Source organism: Staurois parvus, unplaced genomic scaffold (assembly GCF_062004578.1).
Source record: "Staurois parvus isolate SC_StPar_1 unplaced genomic scaffold, SC_StPar_1.0 ptg002294l, whole genome shotgun sequence".
In the NCBI taxonomy this organism is placed as follows: Eukaryota; Metazoa; Chordata; class Amphibia; order Anura; family Ranidae; genus Staurois; species Staurois parvus.
Genome location: NW_028320090.1, coordinates 115,963 through 142,432, shown reverse-complemented (window position 1 = coordinate 142,432; position 26,470 = coordinate 115,963). Strand labels below are relative to the sequence as shown.

The 26,470-nt window shown below is 48.4% G+C and overlaps 5 protein-coding genes across 5 annotated transcripts; 3 read left to right on the top strand and 2 right to left on the bottom strand.

Moving 5' to 3' along the window:
• Positions 1 to 11,619: 11,619 nt before the first annotated feature.
• LOC149431322 (histone H4) lies at positions 11,620 to 12,058 on the top strand. The gene has a single exon (XM_089665666.1). The coding sequence runs from the start codon at positions 11,630 to 11,632 to the stop codon at positions 11,939 to 11,941; it is 312 nt and encodes a 103-aa protein (XP_089521792.1). The 5' UTR covers positions 11,620 to 11,629; the 3' UTR covers positions 11,942 to 12,058.
• An 82-nt stretch (positions 12,059 to 12,140) lies between these two features.
• On the bottom strand, positions 12,141 to 13,576 carry LOC149431321 (histone H2A type 2-B). The gene has a single exon (XM_089665665.1). It carries the CDS (start codon positions 13,559 to 13,561, stop codon positions 13,169 to 13,171), a length of 393 nt encoding a protein of 130 aa, XP_089521791.1. The 5' UTR covers positions 13,562 to 13,576; the 3' UTR covers positions 12,141 to 13,168.
• A 265-nt stretch (positions 13,577 to 13,841) lies between these two features.
• Positions 13,842 to 14,317, top strand: LOC149431320 (histone H2B 1.1-like). Its single transcript, XM_089665683.1, has one exon. The coding sequence runs from the start codon at positions 13,876 to 13,878 to the stop codon at positions 14,254 to 14,256; it is 381 nt and encodes a 126-aa protein (XP_089521809.1). The 5' UTR covers positions 13,842 to 13,875; the 3' UTR covers positions 14,257 to 14,317.
• Positions 14,318 to 20,097: 5,780 nt separating this feature from the next.
• Positions 20,098 to 20,579, top strand: LOC149431319 (histone H3). Its single transcript, XM_089665677.1, has one exon. It carries the CDS (start codon positions 20,109 to 20,111, stop codon positions 20,517 to 20,519), a length of 411 nt encoding a protein of 136 aa, XP_089521803.1. The 5' UTR covers positions 20,098 to 20,108; the 3' UTR covers positions 20,520 to 20,579.
• A 577-nt stretch (positions 20,580 to 21,156) lies between these two features.
• LOC149431318 (histone H1.5-like) lies at positions 21,157 to 21,896 on the bottom strand. Its single transcript, XM_089665676.1, has one exon. It carries the CDS (start codon positions 21,887 to 21,889, stop codon positions 21,212 to 21,214), a length of 678 nt encoding a protein of 225 aa, XP_089521802.1. The 5' UTR covers positions 21,890 to 21,896; the 3' UTR covers positions 21,157 to 21,211.
• Between the last annotated feature and the right edge of the window lie 4,574 nt (positions 21,897 to 26,470).

Here is a 26,470-nt window from a genome sequence, read left to right as displayed (position 1 = left end):
CACCCAGCTACCACCTCTGGACACCCAGCCACTGGGCACCCAGCTACCTGCACCCGGCACCTAAGGGCTGCCTTAGACCACCCAGCATCCTGCATCAGCCGACACCCAGCCTTCGGACCAGGGACCTCTCCAGGCCACCCAGGGAACTGAGATGTCGCCGCACCTCCGCCACCTGCACCGAGAGGGTAACCCCCCACCACCACCGAGAGGGTCGGCCTCCTCCACCAGCTTCCTCCCTGCAAGCCACTAGGGACCCCAGGCTACTATCCCACCCGGGACCGCAAGCCCACCATCCCACCTGGGACCGCCACTATCCCTCCGGGGATCGCAAGCCCACCATCCCACCAGGGACTCAAACAGGGGCACCCACTACCCACCAGGGACTCCTAACCACCAAAGACCCTAGGCTACTATCCCACCCGGGATCACCACTATCCCACCTGGGATTGCAAGCCCAACACCCCACCAGGGACCACCAGCCCACCTCTCCGCCCTCCGGCGCGCTGTCCCTCGGGCAAAACTTTGACGACTCAACATCTCCTGAGGCCGGGCCCTCATCACCTCCCGAAGCTGTGCACTCAACGCCTCCCTACGCCGGGTCTCCAGCACCCCTGATGCCGGACCTACAACACCTATAATCACAGCGTCCCAAGGCTCGTCCAGCCGCCGCACCAATGTGCCCACCGACGCCGTGCCACAACACCCGCAGATGCCGGCCTACAGCACCCACAGACTGAAACCAGCCAGCTGCGGCCCCAGCCGCCCAGCACTCCCTCTCCCCTCCTACATTTGGACACTGATGAACTCCGTCATGGCATAATGGACTCTCCCCATCCTCACGTCCTGACTGAAACCTCCCTTCTCTCCGACCCGATCAGCATTCTGCCCACCCTAGCATGCCACCTGCACTCCTCTTCCTCGTTCTCCTCTCCTCCATCCCCAAACTTGCCTCCCTCTACCCCCCTACTCCCCCAAAACAGCTCTACATCGCACCCTCACTTCTTCCCTCCCCCCTCTACAGCTCTCACCACTTCCTTCTAATACTCCACTCCCCCGCCGACCCACATGCCACCACCAATAGACCCACGCGCTCCTGCACCTCCCGTTCCCATGCCACCTTCCTCACCCTCCTCCTTACCGCCGGTGACATCTCCCCGAACCCTGGCCCTCCATCTCCCCACTAACCCTCCCGGCACCCCCCTACCCGAGCCAACCACCGCAACCCCCTCAATCTCATACCTGTCCCCCTCCTCCCCACAGCCACCCCTCCTCTCTCGGTTGCACTCCTGAACGCCCGTTCGGTTTGCAACAAGCTCACCGCCATCCACGACCTCTTTGTCTCCCACTCCCTCAACCTCCTAGCGGTCACTGAAACCTGGATCCAAGCCACTGACTTCACCTCCCCTGCTGCCCTCTCCTATGGAGGCCTCGTCTGGACCCATTCACCCAGACCGAGCGGACGCAGAGGCGGAGGGGTCGGTATGCTCCTACCACCGCTGAGCACCTTCCAGGTCCTCCCTAACCCCTCCTCCCTATCCTTCTCCTTCTTTGAGGCCCACTGCATCCGGCTCTTCTCTCCCACCCCCCTAAGGATTGCGGTAATCTATCAGCCTCCTGGATCTGCATCCCCCTTCCTAGATGACTTTGCCGCCTGGCTTCCCTTCTTCCTCTCCTCCGAGCTACCGATCATCATCCTAGGCGACTTCAATATCCCGATCAATGCCAACAACCCGGCTACTTCACAACTTCTCCTTCTAACCTCCTCCTTCGCGCTCTCACAGCACACTCAGTCCTCCACCCACTTCAACGGAAACACCCTGGACCTCATCTTCTCCCACCTCTGCACCCCCCACGACTTCACTAACACCCCCTTTCCCCCCTATCTGACCACCACCTCCTCACATTCTCCATCTCCCCCTCCCTCAACTCCCCCCCGAAGCGTCTAACCATCACCCGCAACCTCCGCAATCTGAACCCGACCCATCTCCACCCAGTAGCTGACTGTCTGTATGACAGTATCCTCCCTCTGTCATGCCCTGACCTGGCCACTACTGCATAAAACGGCATAAGGATAAAGCGAGCGCTCATAGTTCAGCTGCTGGAACACTCTAAGGAATCACTGGACCTTTAAGCAAGAATAATAATATATAGTGCAGCGCTGGTGTATTAATTAAAAAAGAACATGCTAAAATGAATACAAATAAATAGTTCATAAAGTCCTTCCACAATTAAGTGACCATAGGTGTATGAAGGTCTTCCTCCTTATAAAGGTGACTGGTATCAGATAGAAAAAATGCGCACTCACCGACCGCACATTTTAAATGCGCCTTTGTGCACTCTTATGCGGATGACCAGCCAGACATGCAGATCCTAAGGACACATGGACCATCCCTCTCAAATACTGACATCGGCCTTGGGTGCAGTACCTCCAGGTATATAGAGCCCTTTCGTTCCAAAAGATAGGCAGGCAGGGGTCCCCCTCCTGGTTTCAGGTACCCCAGAAATGGTAGATGCAGATCTGAAGCCCTCCAGAAAGAGGGTCAAGAAAGAGGGAATGCCAATAGTGTAGTAGGTTCAAGAACTTTATTGGATCAACAGTAATTAGGCCAGGGTTGCATGTACCCACAAATACCGTTAGCCGTCAAGCAGACTGGTAAATATGAAATCAAACATGTACTAACCCGGCAAAGATCAAAGACCACCGGACCTCCTCGTGGTCCCAGTGGTTAGGAAGTCACACTTGCTACTGGCTCCTCCTGAGGCCTTTCGTGCCACAGCACTTCATCAGAGGGTTGGATGCCATTAGCAGTGTGACAGAGAACTTCCCTATTTAAATGCGGTTCGCGCATGCGCGAAAATCCCGCTCTATTGCTCAAAATCTGAGAAATGGGACCGCGCATGCGCGAACGGCCGCCATTTTGCCGTGGATCGCGGCTGTGCAGAAACGAACTGCGCATGCGCCGCCCGATCGCCGCCATATTGCCATGGATCAACAGACAGTAAGCTGTAGAAAACGGCAGCAGCTGTCAGGGGGATGCATACAGAGCAACCGTCGGGAAGAAATACATGTGGAGCACCCAAATAAGTGCAGGTTCCCCATGATTAGAGACAGAGAGGTAAATGGCGCCATCAGAGAACCTCCAATCTGGATATATGCCATCCACTCTGAACCTTCACCCCCAAATAAGTGGCCAAAATATAAGCACCCAAATAAGCGCGGGGTAACAGAGAAGGGGTAAATGGCACCATCAGAGAACCCTAAGTCCTCAGGTCTGGATATATGCCATCCGCTCTGAACCTCCACCCCCAAATAGGTGGCCAAATATGATAAGGGTGGGGGAGTAGTGATCTGGAATAAAGGTGATTATATGGGGGAGATCAGTAAATTATTGGAGGATAAGTCTACTTATAGACTATTACCCGGTAACCCTCTTGTTGGTTTCAAAAAATCACTGCTGACCATCATCAAGAAAGGTTTTGATGATGGGATAATTAATAAGAAGGAGAAGACTTTTCTTTGCCCGGTAGCACCAAAGCTTCCCATACTGTACATCCTTCCGAAGGTGCATAAGGACCCAGTACACCCTCCGGGCCGACCCATAATCAGTGGGATAGGGTCGCTATTATCTAAGATCGGGGAGTATATTGATTTCCATCTGCAACCTTTGGTTGCTAAGACACCTTCGTTCCTTAGTGATACCAAACAGGTCCTGAATGAGGTTGAAGCAGTAAGTATATCACCCGGTATGTTTCTGGTTACGGCGGATGTCAGTTCCCTGTATACCAGTATTGACCATGCAGATGGTATGGAGGCTACAGATTTTTATCTAACTAATTATAGTCGTGTACCAGATATTCAAAGGCGCTTCATTCTGGACCTGTTGCACTTTGCCATGTACCACAACTACTTTTGGTATAATCAGTCCTATTACCTACAAATAAAGGGTGTTGCAATGGGGGCGAAGTTTGCCCCTAGCCTCGCAAATCTTTTCATGTCCAGGTGGGAGGAGGATGTCATCTATGCCAGGGACTGGCCGGAACTGGTTTTGTATAAGAGGTATATAGATGACGTCCTCCTCCTCTGGAATGGAGAGGAGAGCGCACTCAATAACTTCTTCTCAACATTGAATAATAACTCTTTGAATATCCATTTGACCTATACATACAGCCGACATCAGATCGACTTTTTGGACCTGACATTACTGGTTGAAAATGGAAGGATAGTTACCAAATCCTTCTTTAAGGTATCCGACCGTAACAGCTATATCCCTGTGAATAGCTGTCACCATCCGAACTGGCTTAATAATATACCGAAGGGCCAATTCACCCGAATCAGGCGAAACTGTACGGATCTTGAGACATATCGGTCTCAAGCGAGTATCTTAAAACATAGATTCCTGGAAAAGGGATATAGAGAGGCTGATCTTGATGACTCTCTGGCCAAAGTTGCAGGTCTGGATAGGAAGGAGATGCTGTCGTATAAACCAAAGAGAACACATGAGAGAATATGTCCGTTTGTAACCACGTTCTCGGTACAGTATAGACAGGTAGGGAGACTAATTAAGAAGAACTGGGACATTTTGAAGATGGACCCTGTCCTTTCACAAATTTTGCCCAACAAACCTGAGATCATGTTTAGGAGAGCCCCGGCCATCAGAAATCGTATTGCACCTAATGTAGTGGACCCCCCTGCTGAATTGTCCTTTTTCAGGGAATTGAAGGGGTTCTACCCGTGCAATAAATGCATCATATGCAAGTGTGACAATACCCGTAAAAGGAGAATTGACACTTTCACCTCAACATCAACTGGGAGGTCTTATGACATCAAACAGTGTATAACATGTCACAGTAAATTTGTGGTCTACCTTCTTAGCTGTCCCTGCAAGAAACAGTATGTAGGACGGACAACCAGACGCCTACGAGACCGCCTGCGGGAACATGTGGCGAACATTAGAAAAGGCTATAGGGACCACTCGTTATCTAATCATTATAGGCTTGTCCATAATAGTGACCCTACTTCATTAAAATTTGTGGGCATAGAGATGATATCCCCGCATTGGAGGGGACTTCACAAGACCAGAACTGTTTCCCAGGCCGAGACCCGCTGGGTCTATGAATTACGTACTCTTTACCCTCATGGACACAATGTTGAGGTGGATATAAATTGTTTCATTGCCAATAGCTGAGGCAATGGTATGTCCCCCCATTGCGTATATCACTTGTCCTGTGATATGGTGTAGTGCTGCATGAAATTTTCATATCATTTTATGTGTATTATCTGTCTGATATGATGATTGTTGAATTATTTTAGCCATTAGGATGGCAAAATGCGAATGTATATAATTTTTTTTTTTTTTTTCTCCTGCTTTTGCGGGGAAATTTATATTATGTTTTAGACACCTTTATGATTTTAATATTTTATATCCTATATTTTAATATATATTCCCTGAAATACCTGTTTGTTTTTCGGGGCTTTTTTGGACATATAGTGGCCCATTTAACGTGGAGCTTCTATGTATGCATATGGGTACCGGTTTAGCCCCTATGCCATGGATACAATTATTGTAATAAGGGATACCTGGCCCTTACAACATAAATAGTGGCTTATATTTGGCCACCTATTTGGGGGTGGAGGTTCAGAGCGGATGGCATATATCCAGACCTGAGGACTTAGGGTTCTCTGATGGTGCCATTTACCCCTTCTCTGTTACCCCGCGCTTATTTGGGTGCTTATATTTTGGCCACTTATTTGGGGGTGAAGGTTCAGAGTGGATGGCATATATCCAGATTGGAGGTTCTCTGATGGCGCCATTTACCTCTCTGTCTCTAATCATGGGGAACCTGCACTTATTTGGGTGCTCCACATGTATTTCTTCCCGACGGTTGCTCTGTATGCATCCCCCTGACAGCTGCTGCCGTTTTCTACAGCTTACTGTCTGTTGATCCATGGCAATATGGCGGCGATCGGGCGGCGCATGCGCAGTTCGTTTCTGCACAGCCGCGATCCACAGCAAAATGGCGGCCGTTCGCGCGCATGCGCGGTCCCATTTCTCAGATTTTGAGCGATAGAGCGGGATTTTCGCGCATGCGCGAACCGCATTTAAATAGGGAAGTTCTCTGTCACACTGCTAATGGCATCCAACCCTCTGATGAAGTGCTGTGGCACGAAAGGCCTCAGGAGGAGCCAGTAGCAAGTGTGACTTCCTAACCACTGGGACCACGAGGAGGTCCGGTGGTCTTTGATCTTTGCCGGGTTAGTACATGTTTGATTTCATATTTACCAGTCTGCTTGACGGCTAACGGTATTTGTGGGTACATGCAACCCTGGCCTAATTACTGTTGATCCAATAAAGTTCTTGAACCTACTACACTATTGGCATTCCCTCTTTCTTGACCCTCTTTCTGGAGGGTTTCAGATCTGCATCTACCATTTCTGGGGTACCTGAAACCAGGAGGGGGACCCCTGCCTGCCTATCTTTTGGAACGAAAGGGCTCTATATACCTGGAGGTACTGCACCCAAGGCCGATGTCAGTATTTGAGAGGGATGGTCCATGTGTCCTTAGGATCTGCATGTCTGGCTGGTCATCCGCATAAGAGTGCACAAAGGCGCATTTAAAATGTGCGGTCGGTGAGTGCGCATTTTTTCTATCTGATACCAGTCACCTTTATAAGGAGGAAGACCTTCATACACCTATGGTCACTTAATTGTGGAAGGACTTTATGAACTATTTATTTGTATTCATTTTAGCATGTTCTTTTTTAATTAATACACCAGCGCTGCACTATATATTATTATTACTACTGCATAAAACGACTCACTGTCAGCTGCCCTTGACTCCCTGGCACCCCTAACCACACGTAGCATTAGACCCCGACCACGTCAACCCTGGCAAAATGACCACACAAAATGCCTCAAATGACGCAGTGGCACGCTGGAGCGCTTATGGCGCAAAACCAGATCCCCTTGCGCGTGTTCCCTCTATAAAGCTGCCTACCTCGCCTACACCACCTCCCTCCATGCCGCCAAGCAAGCCTATTTCATAACCCTTATCAACACCCTCTCCACCTGTCCTCGTCGGCTCTTCTCCACTTTCAAATTCCTGCTCTCCCCCCCCCCCACCCCCACCCAGCACTTCACTCACCGCCCACGAGATTGCCAATCACTTCCAAAACAAGATTGACGCAATCCGTAAGGACATTGTCAACTGACAATCCACCTCTCCACCCAGCCTCCCGCCCTCCTCAATCGTCCCCTCCCCCGACCTCATAGCCGCACTACCCCCCACTATACCTAATGCCCCGCACATCATCACCTCCCCAACACGCTGCTCCTTCAGCCCAACTACCCCCGAGGAGGTCGCTAAGGTCTTCATTGTAGCCCGCCTCACCACCTGCCCCCTGGACCCTATCCCCTCACAGCTCCTCCAGTCACCCCCCCTCCATCATTCACTCCCTCACCCACATCTTCAATCTCTCCCTCTCCACTGGCACCTTCCCCTCCCCTCTAAAGCATGCACACATCACCCCCATACTCAAAAAACCCTCCCTTGACCCCAGTAACCTTAACAACCTTAGACCCATCTCCTTGTTGCCCTTCACTTCCAAGCTCCTTGAGCGCCTGGCCTACAATCGCCTAAGCGCCCACCTCACTGATAACAACCTCCTTGACCCCCTACATTCTGGCTTCCGTCCCCTGCACTCCACCGAAACCGCCCTACTTAAAATCACCAATGACCTGCTAACCGCCAAAGCCAATGGCCACTATTTTATCCTCCTGCTCCTCGACCTCTCCGCGGCCTTCAACACTGTTGACCACCCTCTCCTCCTTGTCAAACTGCACTCCCTTGGCATCAAGGACGTTGCTCTCTCCTGGTTCTCCTCCTACCTTTCCTAACGCTCCTTCAGCGTCACCTACAACACTGCCACCTCCCCCTCCCCCCCACTCTCTGTTGGGGTCCCCCAAGGCTCTGTCCTCAGGCTCCTCCTCTTCTCCATCTATACCTCCTCCCTTGGCAAACGTATTCACTCCCACGGCCTCAAATACCACCTCTATGCTGACGACACCCAAATCTACCTCTCCACCCACCACCTCACCCCCTCATTCTCTTCCCGCATCTCCCACCTCCTAAACAACATATCAGACTGGATGTCGCTCCACTTCCTCAAACGTAACCTATCCAAAACCGAGCTCCTGGTCTTCTCCCCATCTTCTCCATCACTAATAACAACGCCACCAACTCTCCCACCCCACACGCCAAAGTCCTGGGTGTCACCCTGGACTCCCACCTCTCCTTCCTACCCCACATCCAACTGCTATCTAGCTCATGCAGGCTCCACCTCCGCAACATCTCCAAGATACGCACATTCCTCACCCCAGACACCACCATACAACTTGTACACTCCCTCATCATCTCACGCCTGGACTATTGCAATTCCCTTCTCACTGGCCTACCCAAACGAGTGCTATCCCCACTCTAGTCGATCCTAAACTCAGCGGCTAGACTCATTCACCTCACCAACCGCTCCACATCTGCCTCCCCTCTCTGCCAATCCCTTCATTGGCTCCCGATTGCCCAACGCATCAAATTCAAACTGCTAACCCTGACCTACAAAGCCATTCACAACGCCGCCCCAATCTACATAACTGACCTGATACCCAAATACTACCCTACTCATGCCCTCCGCTCCTCACAGGACCTCCTACTCTTTAGTTCCCTGGTCTCCTCCTCCCACGCTCGATTGCAGGACTTCTCCAGGACTTTTCCATCCTCTGGAACTCCCTACCCCAATCCATCAGACTGTCGCCTTTCCTCCTCACCTTCAAGCGCACCCTGAAATCGCTCCTCTTCAGGGAAGCCTACCCCAACCTCACCTAACACCCGACCTCACCTAACAACTAACCTCCTCCACTCCTCCTACCACTCCATCCCCCACAGCCATCTCCTCCTGTGCCACCTTCCCCTCCCTCCTAGATTGTAAGCTCGAAAGAGCAGGGCTCTCGAACCCCTCGTGTAATGTATTGTTACTGTCTTGTCATGTTCTGTCCCCCTTGCTACTGTACAGCGCTGAGCATACCCATTGGCGCTATATAAATACTGTATAATAATAATAAATAAAACAAAGCATATATTCAGATAGGTCAGTTTAATGTGAGTCACCTGATCCCTTACACCCCTAGATAACGTCTACCCAAGAGCAGAAAGCGATATCTCCTTAACCATCACAGGTAGATATATCATATCTGTAGTCTGGACGTTCAGCAGATGATTCTGCATATTATCCTACCAGTGGATAGGATGCTACATGTACCTATGGAAGGTTATTAACCATGGTGAGTACTTGGGGAGAGATTTGGGTCACAGCTGGGGTCTCCGCCTAAACCCCCTCCCCAAACAAGGCGATTGGCCCTTGGCTTCAGCAGACAACCCCTGCTGGGGGACTAGAAAACAGGCTATCAGGCCTGGAGATGAAGAGATTCTCCCTTTTAACATCAAGAACCAACTTTGGGAGAAACAGAACCCTTTTGTTCTGGACCTTGAATTTGCTTAGACCAGGACTCTGGCAAGTATTCTACCTCCCTAAACTTCTTTCTGTTATCTCTCTGCTGTGTTATTGTTCTCTGTATATATAGGCTACATATTCTTCTGTAAATATTTTTATTGCACCATTTTGGCCTTTTTAGTAATAAATCCTATTTTCTGAAAAGTTTTGAACTGTTTCTAAAGCTCTTTAATGCAAACTAAGAATCCCTGTCTCTGAAGAGCGCTACTGTGTGTTTTAAACTTCTGCATACATCTGCCTGCGGTGACAGTGGTATACAGACTATTATTCAAACATCATAGTGTTACTGCAAGATTGGTGAGTTTCCTCTTTCTCTGTACAAAAAGGAGGTGGTGGCAGTGTGAAGGGTTAATTGCGTAATTAACCTGACCCGGTAACAATCGCTCTCAGGCTGTGGCACATAGATTGTGGTCCAGTGAGCTGGAAAATCTTTGTGCAGGGTGCAGTTGGGCGTGGCTTGTTATGCAAGTGACAGCGCGGTTTTAGATTGGCTAGTTCTTCGGTCACAAGTTGGTGAGAAGGGCTGGGGTCTGACGCCGTGCCCGTCACAGAGAGATCTATTGTTTCCCGGCTGCTTGAGAATTTGATTCCGGCTGCTGAGAAATCTGTTGTTGTTGCTGGTGGGGGGGGGCTTCTGCTGCTGGCTGCGGGGGATCTAACTTACTGCTTATCTTGTTATCATTAACAAATTCCATACAAATGACCTGACACCACAGAATGATACATGGATCTGTATTCTCTGAAAGGGGAAGTACTGGGAGATGAGTAGGGGGTGGAGACAAGAAGTGACTCAGAAGGGGGAGTTCCTGCACCTATTCTCTGAGAAAAAAAAGCCCGGCCACTGACAGCTGAGCGTGGAATATTTAGTAGCCAGGAAATGTCACGGATGGACTTATCGCCCAGGTGGCCACCTATCACGGGACCACGCTTGGAGTCACTGAGCTCCTGAGAGCGACCCATTCTTTCACCAATGTTTGTAGAAGCAGTCTGCATGCCTAGGGGCTTGATTGTATACACCTGTGTCCATGGAGGGGATCGGAGCACCTGTGACCAGTGGTGTATTTTGATTTTGTGCTGCCCTAGGCAAGACTAAAATCAGGCACCCCCCTCATCTAAAGTTGCCCCACCCCTTCCTGTTTAAGATCCACCCCTTCATCTGGAAACTCCATTCCTTTCTCTTTAAGCTTCATCTCTTCCTATTAGAATTCCAGCCACTGACAGCAACGATGGGGCACTATTCCTTCCACTGACACCATTGACGGGACACTATTCCTCCCACTGACACCAATGATGGGGCACTATTCCCCCCACTGACACCAATGATGGGTCACTATTCCTCCCACTGACAGCAATGACGGGGCACTATTCCTCCCACTGACAGCAATGACAGGGCACTATTCCTCCCACTGACAGCAATGACAGGGCACTATTCCTCCCACTGATACCAATGACGGGGCACTATTCCTCCCACTGACACCAATGACGGGGCACTATTCCTCCCACTGACACCAATGACGGCGTGGTGTGATAGTGCGCTCTGTGTCTGTGCGGTTTGACATTGCAGAGACTGACCTGTTAAATCAATGAAATTCTCTGCAGAGGAATGAATGGCTGTGACCCCGCCCCTTTCCATCAGTCTCCCTTCAGGTCCGCCTGGAATTATAACCAGGAACGTGCGGCATCGGTATAAATGTTTGTGTTGTTTATTTCTAAGTCATATTTCTCAATATTAAATTGCTGCTAACAATAGTAACTGGTGATGATGGTTTGTGTTCTGAAATGTGAAAGATGAATGTTTCTGTGTAATCTCCGAGGAAGAAATAGAAAACCATTGAGAAGAATGAAGAGATTTCTCTCCTGGAGATGGATTTCTATTGTCATTAAGGGATCTGAAAAGGGCGGAACGTAGAGAAAGCTTCCAAATGAATCCAATTGTATTGTGTGTAATGAATGGGTGTGACTCCGCCTCTTCCCAGGAAGGTTCCCATCAGGTCCGCTCAGGCTGTATAAAAGGAAGGCGGGCCCAGCCCTGAGCTCAGTCGGTGTTTGCAGCAGAGAAGACTCGTCATGTCTGGTCGCGGTAAAGGAGGGAAGGGTCTGGGGAAAGGCGGCGCCAAGCGCCACAGGAAGGTGCTCCGGGACAACATCCAGGGCATCACCAAACCCGCCATCCGACGTTTGGCCCGCAGAGGGGGAGTCAAGCGCATCTCCGGCCTCATCTATGAGGAGACCCGCGGAGTGCTGAAAGTCTTCCTGGAGAATGTCATCCGCGATGCCGTCACCTACACCGAGCACGCCAAGAGGAAGACCGTCACCGCCATGGATGTCGTCTATGCTCTCAAACGGCAGGGACGCACTCTCTACGGATTCGGAGGATAAATCCTCATAAACACCCCCCCCCCCTTCATCGTCACAAAGGCCCTTCTCAGGGCCGCCCACCTTCTCATACAAAGGGCTATTGATTGATCATCTCCAGGGTTCTCTCTGCTCCTCCTGGGGGGAGAAGGATTGCCGCTCATTCCAGTGATGGGGATGATGGTCTGTAATTGTTAAAAGGAAGGACAGGATCGTATACAGATCTGATAGAATCGTACGATACTTTATTTCTCATCATATAGAAAGGTAGAGATCTATGACATGTATGATGTCACTCATGTTCTGTATGTTGCGGGGGGAGGGGAATCCTGGATTCTGAGAAGACAATATATGAAAGTAATCATCAGAATCCATTTCTAGTCATTGTTTATTAGTCCGCAAACACATTGGATATAGAGGATCCTGGGGACAGAGATAACAGAACAAGGATTGACATGACTCGGTAATCCCCGACATCCACCTGTAGACATCCCTGACTAATCAATACAACTGTCTGGAATGAAAGCGATGATATTTCTCGGATGTCTCATCTGATGATCTCCTTTGTTCTCCGGCTCGGATTTGGCGGTATAATCGGGCTGAAGGTTTCTCTGGAACGATGGATACAATTCCGGCGGCAGAATTTGAAATCTGAGCCAATCACAGCTGTGGGCGTTGTCTCCATCAGCCAGTAATGCATTTCTTACGAGAAGTATAAACAAGTATTCGGAGATCTCTATTCCTAGTGCAGGAAGTTCTACATCGTGTCGGGTTTTGAGTACAAATAAAACATTTGGAATGGAAGGATTGATCGATCTTCCCGGATAAAACGGTCAATGGACGCAGATCGTCTGTAACGGTCCATAGAACTCCGGCGGGAAATTGGAATGTATTAGACAATTGAAGCCATGACAGATTTTTATTCAAATAAGACAATGTGGGAGGAAATGATCTGATCCGGAAGATTTTTGATGTCAATGAAATGCTTTTCTATATTTTTACCGTTTAGATTTCGGATGTGAAAACCGGTTATCAGCTACAAATAACCCGCCCAATCCCGGGGCGCCGAGAGATCACTTTCTCCCCAGAAAGTTCAACATAGAAATCCTTCCCGGCGTCCAAACGTCTTCCTATGGAGAAGCAGAAATGACACCCGGATGTAGAGGAGACTTACTGCCCTTTGTATGGAGATGTTGGGGGCTCTGAGAAGAGCCGTTGTGTTGGCGGATAGAAGGGAATCCTGTGGGGGGATTACTTGCTCTTGGCGGCCTTGTGGCTCTCGGTCTTCTTGGGCAGCAGCACGGCCTGGATGTTGGGCAGGACTCCTCCCTGGGCGATGGTGACGCCGCCCAGTAGCTTGTTGAGCTCCTCGTCGTTGCGGACAGCCAGCTGGAGGTGTCGGGGGATGATGCGGGTCTTCTTGTTGTCTCGGGCGGCGTTGCCGGCCAGCTCCAGGATCTCAGCCGTCAGATACTCCAGGACGGCGGCCAGATAGACGGGAGCTCCGGCCCCGACCCGCTCGGCATAGTTGCCCTTCCGGAGCAGACGGTGAACACGACCGACGGGGAACTGCAGACCGGCCCGGGACGATCGGGTCTTGGCCTTAGCCCGAGCCTTGCCTCCTTGTTTGCCGCGACCAGACATGATGGGATGACTGACGAATCACACACAGATAGGCCCCAGCAGCCGCTTCCTCTCCTTTATACACTCCATGCTCTGACGTCACACGCTGGGATTGGTTGGTTTTCAATTCAGCCAATAGCGGTCAGACTTGTTTCCCTTCCAATCTGTACAGGAGGGAAAAAAGAATGACGTCACTCTATCACATGACCGAGTCCACCAATAGAAGAGTGAGAAGGACTGAGACTCCTTTGCATAGGCCGCCTATAAAAGCAGCATATGAGGGCGGCTCCAGCACATTTTCCCCGCAGCCAGCCAAGCAGTGGTGAACCTTTATCATGCCTGAACCAGCCAAGTCTGCGCCGGCGCCCAAGAAGGGCTCCAAGAAAGCCGTGACCAAGAGCCAGAAGAAGGACGGCAAGAAGCGGAGGAAGACTAGGAAGGAGAGTTATGCCATCTACGTGTACAAGGTGCTCAAGCAGGTCCACCCCGACACCGGCATCTCGTCCAAGGCCATGAGCATCATGAACTCCTTCGTCAATGACATCTTCGAGCGCATCGCCGGCGAAGCTTCCCGCCTGGCTCATTACAACAAGCGCTCCACCATCACCTCCCGGGAGATCCAGACCGCCGTCCGCCTCCTCCTGCCCGGAGAGCTGGCCAAGCACGCCGTCTCCGAGGGCACCAAGGCCGTCACCAAGTACACCAGCGCCAAGTAATCCCCCCGCCGGGGCCCCATCATCCCAACAAGGACACAAAGGCTCTTCTAAGAGCCGCCCACCATTCCAATCACTGAGCTGTCATCACATTGTATTGCCGCTAGAGGTCCCCCACACGTCACACTTACACTGGACATTCGTTCTAGGGACGGACTAACCTGCACATTGGGGGGATGGGAGGATTGACTGCAATGCTCAACACTCCCATTAGGTGTCACTATATTACACACATAGACGGGAAGGATTTCCTTGTTTCTCTTTTCTGCTCTGCTTGATACATTGTTACTTAGTAGAGGCGAATGTTTAACTCTTCACCAGGGGCGGACTGACCATTTGGAAACTAGGGCACTGCCCGGGGTCACTAGGGGGCCTCATGAGATGCTCCTGGTACCTTTTTCATAGGCTTTGAGTTTGGGCAAGGACCCGGGGGCCCCATGAGTTTTCAGTCCGCCCCTGCTCTTCACTGACTGATATATGTGCGGCTGTAACATGGCATCATAGGAAATTATACAGAAAGAATGGAAACATTACTCCATATATTACTAGGGACTGATTTTATATAGTACGAGATGTGGAAAGCACTGCCTTTCAACTGTTGTATTAAACTTTAAAAAATTAAGATTGAAAATTTGTAAATTCCAAGCAAAAAAGTTTATGCATTTCTGATCACAATGGTTATGATGGATCTGCTTGGGGATTATGGGAGGAATATAATGGTTACACATCCCATACACATTACATTTCACCTTTTTAAATAAATATATGGGTAACATTGATTTTTTTTTATCTGGGAATATGGGGGGAATATCATGGTAACGCTTAACATATTTTTGATAAACAAATGCATATAATTTTTCTACATGAGAATTATGGGTGCATTTTTGTGGATACACAGGCCAAGGATCATATTCCATCTATTTCTGAAAAGACTATGAATAGATATTTTTCAACATGGGGATTATGGGTGGATAATTGCAGATACACACGTCATGGACCATATTTGAATTGTTTCTTTAAAGAATATGGGTAGTTATTTTTCTATATGGGAATTATGGGTGGAATATCATGGTTAAACATGCCTAGGAACACATTTAGTATTATTATACAGTATTTATAAAGCGCCAATAGTTCGCTCAGCTCTGTACATTACAAAGGGGGACAGAACAATAACAATACAATGCAAAACATGAGGGGATTGAGGGCCCTGTTCTTTCGAGCTTACAATCTAGGAGGAAGGGGATGGTGGCACAGGAGGCGATAGCTGCGGTTTGACCCTGTTCTGATGAGAATAGCTTTTTTTTTTCAAAATGGGGATTATGGGTGGAATATTGTTTTTTTAACATGCCTAGGGACCCATCATATTTGACCTCTTTCTGATCAAAAATAAGAGAATAGTTATTTTTCTACATGGGGATTACGGGTATATTATGGTGGATACACATGTAAAGAACCATATTTGACCTATTTCTGAAAAGATTATGAGCGTAATTAATTTTCTTTGAGGATTATGGGTGGAATATCATTGTGAACATGCCAGAACACATTTGCAAAAGGGATAACAGGCGCATGGTGTGGCAGTCCATGTATGTATGAGTTCCAAATGGGCAGGGGTAAGGGTAGTCCAGTAAGCACTAAGGGCAAGCTGTGTAGGAGAGAAGCATAACTCTGCAGAAGAGAAACAAAGAAACACAGCGCCTCTAAGTGTGTACTGTGAAGGTATTTAATAGAAAGATAAGTAGTAACTCACATCATAGAATTTAAAAAACAGGCTCATGGGTAAGAGGGTGAGACGTCTATAGCCAGATGTTGTGTGATTCCACCCATAATACCCATCTAGAAAAATAACTATACCCATATTCTAAGGAAAAACATTTAAAATATGGATGTTGACGTGTATCTGCAACCATCCACCCATAATCTCCATGTGGAAAGATAGTTATGCCCATAATCTTTTCAGAAAAGGGTGAAATATGGTTCTTGCCATGTGTATCCACCACACACCTAAAGTCTCCATGTAGACACAAACTGGGTGGAATATTATGGCTATACCTGCCCAGGAACACATTTGACCCCTTTCTGATAAGAATAGGAGAATATATATTTTTTTCTAGATGGGGATTATGGGTGAAGTATTTTTTTAACACATTTTTATTCATAGAAAACAGAACATATAAACATCAATAAACTACAAAACAAGCTTTGCTTGTTATGAAGTCATGTAGTACAGAGTAACAAATGTCTTCTGAAAAAACTCGATAGTACAATCAGATCAATGTTCTACATGAGACATACACAGATTAAAACGTTTATAAATTGCAAGTACAAACATCAAATCTGACATAATAACGTGCATGAATAGAGGGAGGAGATTTGGTAGAGAAAGAAAGAAAACAGCAGTCATAAGAACAGATCTAATTCCACAAGTGTAGTCAAGTATCCACCAGCATAATACGCACATCGAAAAGTAGAAAAGTGTTAATAGCCCATCAGCCCTCCATATGTTTCTGAGAAAGTGAAAGCATACCAATTGGACCATAGTTTGTGGAATCTGGCAACCATGTCATCGGTCATAGTCAATGTCCTTTCCAACTCTTGAATGACGTTAACCTCTCTTTTCCAGTCTTGAATCGATGGGGCCTGAGAGGTCTTCCAATGCCTGGGGATTAGGGACTTGGCCGCATTGAAAAGGTGCCATACCAAAGATTTCTTATACGACTTCAAAGAACACTCAGAGATATGGAGGAGACAACATCTGGGGGTTAAGGATAATGCAGTCTCAGTAATAGAGTATGTCAACCGAGAACGTTGTCCCACAATGGCATAAGCCTTGGGCATTGCCACCAAATATCTAACAGGGAGTCCTCGGCTGATTCACAGCAACAACATAGGCCTGACGTCTGGGGGAACCCCCTCTTTAACCCATCCGGTTTAGAATACCATCTTGTTAACAGTTTGTAGGAGGTTTCTTGAGTCCTATTGCTGATGGAGCATTTGTGAACAAAAATGCAGGCTTTTCTTCATTGGCACGTATTGATCTGCCATCCTGGAGGAGTTGGACTGACTGCAACCTCTGTAGGGTCTAGGTATCTCTTCATGCCATGTCCTCATGTCAGTAGTGACACTGACCCTAGCCAAATGAAAAACTAGTGACAAACAGTCAGAAAAGATGTCAGCAGCCTCCTCTAAAACCATTTCTGTTTTGGGGGTCGTCTCATTGTTGCCCATCTAGTGCCCCTGTTGTTAATTTCATTTTTACAAAAGCAGCTGAAACTGATTAACAACCCCCTCAGCTACTTAACTGACCCGATCAATATCCAAGGAGTTTAAATGACTTAAGGCTATGCTCTGATTAAAAGAAAAGTTTTCCTTGTTTGAGCAGTGTATATAATTTTACACGCACACACTATATTGCCGAAAGCATTGGAACACCCCTCCAAATCATTTGATTCAATCACCTCCATGGCCACAGGTGTATAAAATCAAACATCTAGGCATGCATATTGCTTCTACAAACATTTGTGAATTATTATTATACAGGATTTATATAGTGCAGACAGTTTCCTTAGCACTTTACAATATAAAGGGAGACAATACAGCAATGATAGAGATCAATACATTAGGGTTAGCAGGGCCCTGCTCCTTGGAGCTTACAATCTAAGAGATTTGTGAAAGAATGGGTCACTCTAAGGAGCTCAGTGACTCCAAGCGTGGTAATGTGATAGATGGCCACCTGGGCAATAAGTCCATCCGTGACATTTCCTGGCTACTAAATATTCCACGCTCAACTGTTAGTGGGATTATAACAAAGTGGAAGCGACTGGGAACAACAGCAACTCAGCCACCAAGTGGTAGGCCATGTCACATGACAGGGCGGGGTCAGCGCATGCTGAAGTGTACAGTGTGCAGAAGTCACCAACTGTCTGCAGAGTCAATAGCTAAAGGCCTCCAAACTTGGTGTGGCCTTCAGATTAACACAACAGTGCGTAGAGAGCTTTATGGAATGGGTTTTCTTGGCTGAGAAGCTGCATCCAAGCCTTCCATCACCAAGTGCAATACAAAGCATCAGATGCAGTGGTGTAAAGCACGCCGCCACTGGACTCTAGAGCTGTTGAGACGCGTTCTCTGGAGTGACCAATCATGCTTCTCTGTGTGGTAATCTGATAGACATCTCTGGGATTGGAAGTTGCCAGGAGAACAGTACCTGCCTGATTGCATTGTGCCAAGTGTAAAGTTTGGTGGAGGGAGGATTATGGTGTGGGGTTGTTTTTCAGGGGTTGGGCTTGGCCCCCTAGTTCCAGTGAAGGGAACTTTTAAGGCGTCAGCATACCAAGACATTTTGGACAATTTAATGCTAACAACTTTGTGGGAAGAGTTTGGGGGTGGCGCCTTCCTGTTCTAACATGAATGCACAACAGTGCACAAATCAGGGTCCATAAAAACATGGAGGAGCCAGTTTGGGGTGGAGGAACTTGACTGGCCTGCACAGAGTCCTGACCTCAACCCGATAGAACCAATTTGGGATGAATTAGAGTGGAGACTGTGAGCCAGGCCTCCTCCCCCAACATCAGTGCCTGACCTGACAAATGTGCTTCTGGAAGAATGGTCCAACCTTCCCATAGACACCCTCCTAAACCTTGTGGACGGCCTTCCCAGAAGAGGTGAAGCTGTTATAGCTGCAAAGGGCGGAGCCAACTCAATATTGAACCCTACGGACTAAGACTGGGGGGCCATTAAAGGTCATGTGTGTGTAAAGACAGGAGACCCAATACTTTTGTCAATATAGTGTAAATGTATGTATCTATCTTTTTTTTCCTCTCTCTTTTTCATTAGAGCATTTATGATTACTTTATGTCATCTGATTTACTGAATTATGGACAGAAATAGTCCATTCTCGGAGATTGCAATTCTTACATTGATAAAAAAAGTTTGCATATATAATTATAAACATCTTTCTTATGAATGTTTTCTCATCTGGCAGTAAGGAGCTCCCAGAGAGATCGGGATATTCTACTAACAGAGATAACCTGCAGATCTTGGCGGGAATTTACAAAAAATATTCCGATCAGATGAAAATATAAGACACATAAATAAAATAATGTTTGTTACAAATAAACTCCTAAATGTAAAATGAATGGGATGAATTGCTGCAGACTAGATGTCCGCCTCCTCACATCCTCAGCGATAGATTGTCATTGTGCCATCAAAGTCCACACTGTCATCGCCGGGATCGGATTGTCCTTGGAAGTGGGATTCGGAGAGAAAAGGCAGAAATCACATTGTATCTCCTCCCAGATCCGCACACAAGTCATGTCTCTTGTCATCTCGCTCTTCTAGACAATACATTGCAGCCCTTCTGACTATCCCTGTTAGTCCACAATTGTGCTGGATGGACCGAGATGGGCGACAAACGTTCTGCTTCTTAGTCCCGAACAGAGGAATCATCGGATCCGTGAGATCGGAGGAGGATCTTCTGTCATCCCATTCACTGTATTATGGAGGAATCCAGTCCGATGTCAATGGATGTAATTGTTACATTGTACAGGGAGTCTCTGATCTCTGATTATTAGCAGATCTCTGATTAATCTTCTCTTCTTTGGTAGTAAGGAGAGCTCCGAGCATTGTATGATGTGGAGGAACTCCCCTCCCCCACCCCTGACACAGCGGGCTTCTCTACCTACACAGATAACGTGCAGATCCTGGCGGGCATTTTGAAAATCCCGCTCTTTTTAAATAACCCAATCATTAGAAGGGGCGTGGCGTAGTTCTCCAATCAGAGGACAGGGATGTGTACAAATAGCTGTGCAGAGCGGAGGCGCATTACATCCGCAGTTGCAGACAAGAGAGGAGTAGAGATGGCTCGTACCAAGCAGACCGCCCGTAAGTCCACCGGAGGGAAAGCTCCCCGCAAGCAGCTGGCCACCAAAGCCGCCCGCAAGAGCGCCCCGGCCACCGGCGGAGTGAAGAAGCCTCACCGCTACAGGCCCGGCACCGTGGCTCTCCGAGAGATCCGCCGCTACCAGAAATCCACCGAGCTGCTCATCCGCAAGCTGCCCTTCCAGCGCCTCGTCCGAGAGATCGCCCAGGACTTCAAGACCGACCTGCGCTTCCAGAGCTCCGCCGTCATGGCTCTGCAGGAGGCCGCAGAGGCTTATCTCGTCGGACTCTTCGAGGACACCAACCTCTGCGCCATCCACGCCAAGAGGGTCACCATCATGCCCAAAGACATCCAGCTGGCACGCCGCATCCGCGGAGAGAGGGCCTAGACCCCCCGCAACAGACATTCCACACAACCCGCCAACCAACGGCTCTTCTCAGAGCCACAACCTCCCCCCACACAGAGCTCTACACTACCGAACTACAATGACTACAACACCCGGGAACAGGCTTCTGTTGTCAGGGAAATCTCGGCACTTCCTCCTCTCAGCCCCCCCGGGACCGCCATTCCTTTACTGGTTTTATTCATTATTAATACGCTCATAACTAGTCCTGGAATGTGAGACATACAATGAGATCCATCCGAATGGGCCCCTTCCACACGGAGATGTCACTATTGGGGGGTCAGTCATGTCCTCTATTACCTCCTCCGATACTACATCGGGCTCATCACAGATCACATCGCTCTGCCGGGGCGGCACACACGGACACACCGGGAGGATTCTTCCTTCTGCTCTCCGTGTGCCGCCCCGGCCGGTTTTCTATAGAAAATATAATTCAGTAATTCGGGCCTGTGACATGTATCGGGAGGGATCTCTCCTTTGGCCAACCAGTAATCATTTGTAGGATCGGAGGAATCATTGGATGACCTATAAGGGACAAGTGTACAATGTGAGGATGGAGACTGGAGGAGGGAGAATGCGGCTCGTGGTCGGTGTGTGTATGGAGAGCTCTGTTGGGGGGAGGTGGGGGGCTCTGAGAAGAGCCTTTGGGGGGTGGAGATGAAGGAGGTCGCCGCCCATTATTTCTTCTTCGGAGCGGCCTTCTTGGGCTTAGCCGCCTTCTTAGCTGCCGGCTTGGCCTTAGCGGGACTCTTGGCGCCTTTTTTCGGCTTGGCTGCAGCTTTGCTCTTCTTGGGGCTCTTGGTCACCTTCTTGGCTGCAGCCTTTGCTGGTCTCTTAGCGGCCGGCTTCTTCTTGGGGCTCTTGGCTGCGGTGGAGGCTTTGCTGGCCGCCTTCTTCTTGGGGGACTTGGCGGCCGGTTTCTTGGGCTTGGCCGCCGCCGATGGCTTCTTGTTGCTTTTCTTGGCGGCGGCCGGTTTCTTGGCCTTCGCCTTGTCCTTGGCGCCGTCGGGCTGCTTCTTGTTGATCTTGAACGATCCGGAGGCCCCATGACCTTTGACCTGGACGAGGCTCCCCTTAGTCACCAGCGCCTTGAGGGCGATCTTCAGGCGGCTCTTGTTCTTGTCCACATCGTATCCTCCGGCGGACAGGACCTTCTTGAGGGCGGCCAGGGACACCCCGCTGCGCTCCTTGGAAGCGGACACGGCTTGGACCAGGAGCTCGGACACGCCGGGACCGGACGCCTTCTTGATGCCTTTCTTGGCTCCTCCTCCGGCTGACGCCTTCTTAGCCGGCTTCTTCTTGGCGGCGGCCTCCGCTGGAGGAGCGGCGGCTGGGGCGCTCTCAGTCTCCGTCATGACTCGGGAAATGTTTCCACAATAGTTCATTACAAATCACACGGCGCTCCGCCTTATATACAGACCTTCTAACACTGCGATTGGTTGACACGCAATTCGACTCTGTCCTGCTATTGGTTACACAGCAGACACGCCCACTGGCTGTCATTCCAGTGTTGGAGTATATTCTCTCCCTTCATGTGTTTCCCGGTAGATAAAAAACCGATTGTATTCCGAAATAGAACGATGTCCGATGTGCACCGGGGAGCCGATCTGCTCCCTGGACTGTCACTTATCGGGGGTCACTTACGGCTGTCAGGAGCTGCTCACGAGGCTGAACACAGAGGCTGCAAACACAACCATCCTCCGGAGTGGGGGGCCCATTCTGCCTTCTACCTGCTTGGGGGGACACATTCTACCCACAAAACAATCTGCTCCCATCCCCCACTACAATCCGCTTCACATTACACGAGGGAAGAGGGGAGATCACCAAACATTTCCCTCTAATACACAACTCGGCTCATCTCTAGCTGACTACAAGGAGCCGGGAACAAAAACATCGGCCGATCACAGGAGATCCTTGTGTCATGTCATGGCAGACTTTGGGACAGATACAAAGGGCTCCGCCCATTACAGGGTGTCAGGTGTCATGGCCTAGGTGTCATTATTGGATCATCATCACAAATGGACATTGACAGCCAAATCCTGCCAATGACTTGATTGCCGCATTTCACTCCACAGCTCCATAGACTGCTCAGGGGGAGGTTTGCTCGGAATCCTCGGATCTACAATAGGATTTGATGCTTTCAGTGATGGAAGTCAATCCATCACATTTGGATTCCCTGAGAGATCATTTCAGGAATAGGAAGTTTGCTGCAAATCCCATTCTTGTCTATCATGTGGGGAATGTGGAGAGGAAATGTCGGCTATTTGGAGGGGAATGAGCGGTGGGGTTCCTCTAAGACCAACACATGTCTACTGACCCTGACACTTCTTTTCTTTGTACTAACATGTAAAAGCCTCCAGGGTGTTCCCTTCTCCTCAGTCCAAGGAGAAAGAATTGCACCGACAAGAAGGGAATACACCAAACGATGGACCTGAAAACAACAAAGTATCGCCGACAGGATTCACTTGTTACAATGATTCCAATCCGGATATAATCCCCTCCCCAGATAAGCCATGGCCTAGTGCCCTAGAAGTGACAGGGAGACATGTACCCCCCCCCCCCCCACACACACACACACACACCTTCCCCTCCCACCCCAAACATATCTAAAAGACTGTTGTTTTTTTGTTTTGCTTGTTCATGTGGCATTGAGGGCAGAAATGTAAGTGTACAGGTTATGTGAAGTACAGAAAACACAAACAAAACAAACCAAAATAACCCTTTTCTGTTTCGGAAAAAAATGAGGATTGCAGCGTTTTTTCTGCTCTCCGCGCTCCATCTTCGGTCTTTGTCCTGTTTATTGTTCTCAGGTAGAGTGACAGTAAAGGAATATTGCCAAATGTTGAGTTGTCACCAGAATATGACCATAAAGTGTTAAATACATCACCTGGGAGACTTCACCCCTTTGATGAATATGTCAGCTGTCATGCAACGCTCCCCCCCCCAAGAGCACCGCTCCTCTCTATCCACAAAGCACCGCTCCTCTCTATCCGGGACGGACTAACCTGCAAATTGGGGGGATGGGATGATTGGCTGCAATGCTCAACACTCCCATTAGGTGTCACTATATTACACACATAGACTGGAAGGATATTGTTACTTAAACGATGTTTCTTTTCTGCTCTGCTTGATACATTGTTGCAATCCATCAACATTCGATTCCCCCAGAGATCATTTCAGTAATGAGACCTTTGCTGGAAATCCTAATACCTGCCATGTGGTGGATCGGGGTGTCCCCCTTTTGCTCAGAACAAGAAAAAGGGAATAATATTATTAATATTATCTGATGATGATGATTATTATTATTCCGGATTTATATAGAGCCAACACTTTGTGCAGTGCTGTAAAAAAGTATAAATGGAGACAATACAGCAACAATACAATTCAATACAAGAGGGTTAGGAGGCCCTGCTCCAGGGAGCTTACAATCTAGTACAGAGGGGCTGGTGGGACAAAAGGTAATAACTGCGAGGAATAAACTGATTGGAGAAAATAAAGAATACATCAAAAGCTGTACCTGGAAATTGCTTTGGCATATCCCCTCCCCTCCCCTCCCCAGATGTTTTTAGATGTACCTCAGATAGTATTGCATTTTCATAAGCTCACAGACACCAAGACCCCCCCCCCCCCCCTTGCACACTCTGCCTTTGTAAGAAATGTATAGAATAATAGGAACAATCTGTAAACTACTGTAAAAAAAAAAAATCAGTTTTGGATAAAGAGGAGGAAGGGTAAAAGTTTTTTCCTGCTCCCTGTGCCCCATTAGATAGATTCACCTTTTCTTTTTTCCCTGTTTACTGTTATCAGATAGAGTGAAAGTGAAATAATTTGCCCAGTTTTGGGTTGTCACCAGAATCCTGGGAGACTCCCGCCTTCTGAATATGTCAGTTCTCATCTGCATCACAGCTCCTCTGTATCACATTTATGCCTTCTGCAGTGTGTTGCTTGACACAGCCAAAGACAGAGGGGAGAATACTATCTCTAAAAGTAAAAATAACAAATGGGGGGGGGGACGTGTGGGGTCCCTCCTATCTAACTTCTGTACCCTTTATCCAAGCACAGGGAGGGAAGGAAAGGGGGAGGGGTGGCGATCGAGAAACCTCTCCTGTGCCTTACCAGGCCACGTGCCCTAGGCTTTGGGGGGGACAAGGGCCTCTTCCACACAACCCTGGCCCGTTGGTTGTGGGGGTTTGCGGAAAGGCAGGCTCATTAGCAACAGGGTATCCCTTTAAAAGAGGGGGCACCCCGATGCTGCTCCCTCCCCTTGCGAGATGAGAAAGTGTTAAGCCAGACACCGGACTTTTTAAAAATGCCTTTAATTGAACAAAAAACAAAACAACAGTTTTTGACAAGTCTTTTAATGCCCACCGCCATGTAGCAGTTTATCTAAATGATTCTGCATATCCGGGTAGGTGGCATTCGTGAGCCATACCCACGCCGCCAATCGCGGCCCTGGGTGTCAATCACAGGGTCCCCGCGGGTGATTGCCGAGGATCACAGATTGGGAGGAGGGCTGCTTTGTATACCAACAGCCCTCCTCCCTGTCAGTTTGGGCACACTGAGCAGAGCCCTTCAGAGCAGTGCACTTTACAATGAAGCACATCCCCCCCCCTTAGAAAAAAAAAACAAAAAGTCACCCAGCTCACAGTTAACCCTTTGATTGCCGCCAAATGTCAACACCTTCCTGCCCAGTGTCAAAAAAACAGTGTCAGTGTTTTTTTTTTTATTGTACTGATCACTGTAATTGGTGTCACTGGGGTTGTCAGTGACACCAAGTCAGTTTCTCCACAGTTTCAGAATGTCTGCCACAGTATCGTTCTATGTCGCTGATCGCCACCATTTTTAGTAAAAATACAAAAATGAAAAAATTCCAATATCTATGCCACCATTTGTAAATGCTATAAATTTCATATAAACCAATAATTTACACGTATTGCAATTTTTTTTAGCAAAGACATATCGCAGAATACCTTTTGGTCTAAATTTATGATAAAATTAGATTTTTAATTTTTTTACTGGACATGTTGAACCGCTTCTACGCCACCCTGTAATAGAAATACCTCATAAATCACCGTAACCAAAAATTTGCAGATGTCTATACTCCCCAGCAAAACATCTGCGTTGATGAGTCCCTCAAAAAAGTTTCTGGCAGCCTTGAATTCAAACAATTTCTCCCCAGCAAGCATGCCAGATATGGGGCCAAGATGTATAAGAACTGTGAGAGGGCAACAAGCTATACATAGAAGTTTTGGATTTATGAGGGAAAAGATGTCACATGGAGCCCCCCGGATGCCCAAACAACATGGGGAGCAGTGAAAAGATAGTCTAGGACTTGGTGTCATCTTTTTTCCATATGGGGTACCACTTATATATGGACAATTGTTATTCAAGCGTGCCACTATTTAGACATTTGTACAATCTTGGACCAGTAATGTTCTGGTACATCACTGGACTTTGAGTGGTTATACCAGGATGATGCCTGCAGCTGCAGGCATCATCCTGGTATTGTTTTTTTTCATGTAAAAGCAATCCTAGTGGTAAATTAGCTGCAGTATTGCTTTTACAAGCAGTGGGAGTAGATGCCCCTCCCCCACTGCCTTCCACGGCCTTCTCAGACAGTCTCCTGCCATCGGGAGAACCTGAGAATGCAGCCGATGTTTCTGCCAGCTGACCATAGAGCTGATTGGAGACCAGAATGGTGAAAATCATCTCTATAGTCTAAGAAATCGGAAGCTATGAGCATTTCATCACTTCAGTTTTACAGCATATAAACAGCTCCGCAACATTTTCACTTAAATGATTTATTGCTCACATATACATTGGGTATATGTGACATTACCCCCCATTATACATTCTGCTACTTCTCCCGAGTATGGGGGGTACCACATGTGAGATACTTTTTTGGCCAAGGAATTTGAAAAGAAGCATGGTGAGTA

Coding starts and splice junctions, on each gene's coding strand:
- LOC149431320 (XM_089665683.1), top strand. CDS start 13,876: ATGCCTGAACCAGCCAAGTCTGCGCCGGCGCCCAAGAAGGGCTCCAAG.
- LOC149431322 (XM_089665666.1), top strand. CDS start 11,630: ATGTCTGGTCGCGGTAAAGGAGGGAAGGGTCTGGGGAAAGGCGGCGCC.
- LOC149431319 (XM_089665677.1), top strand. CDS start 20,109: ATGGCTCGTACCAAGCAGACCGCCCGTAAGTCCACCGGAGGGAAAGCT.
- LOC149431321 (XM_089665665.1), bottom strand. CDS start 13,561: ATGTCTGGTCGCGGCAAACAAGGAGGCAAGGCTCGGGCTAAGGCCAAG.
- LOC149431318 (XM_089665676.1), bottom strand. CDS start 21,889: ATGACGGAGACTGAGAGCGCCCCAGCCGCCGCTCCTCCAGCGGAGGCC.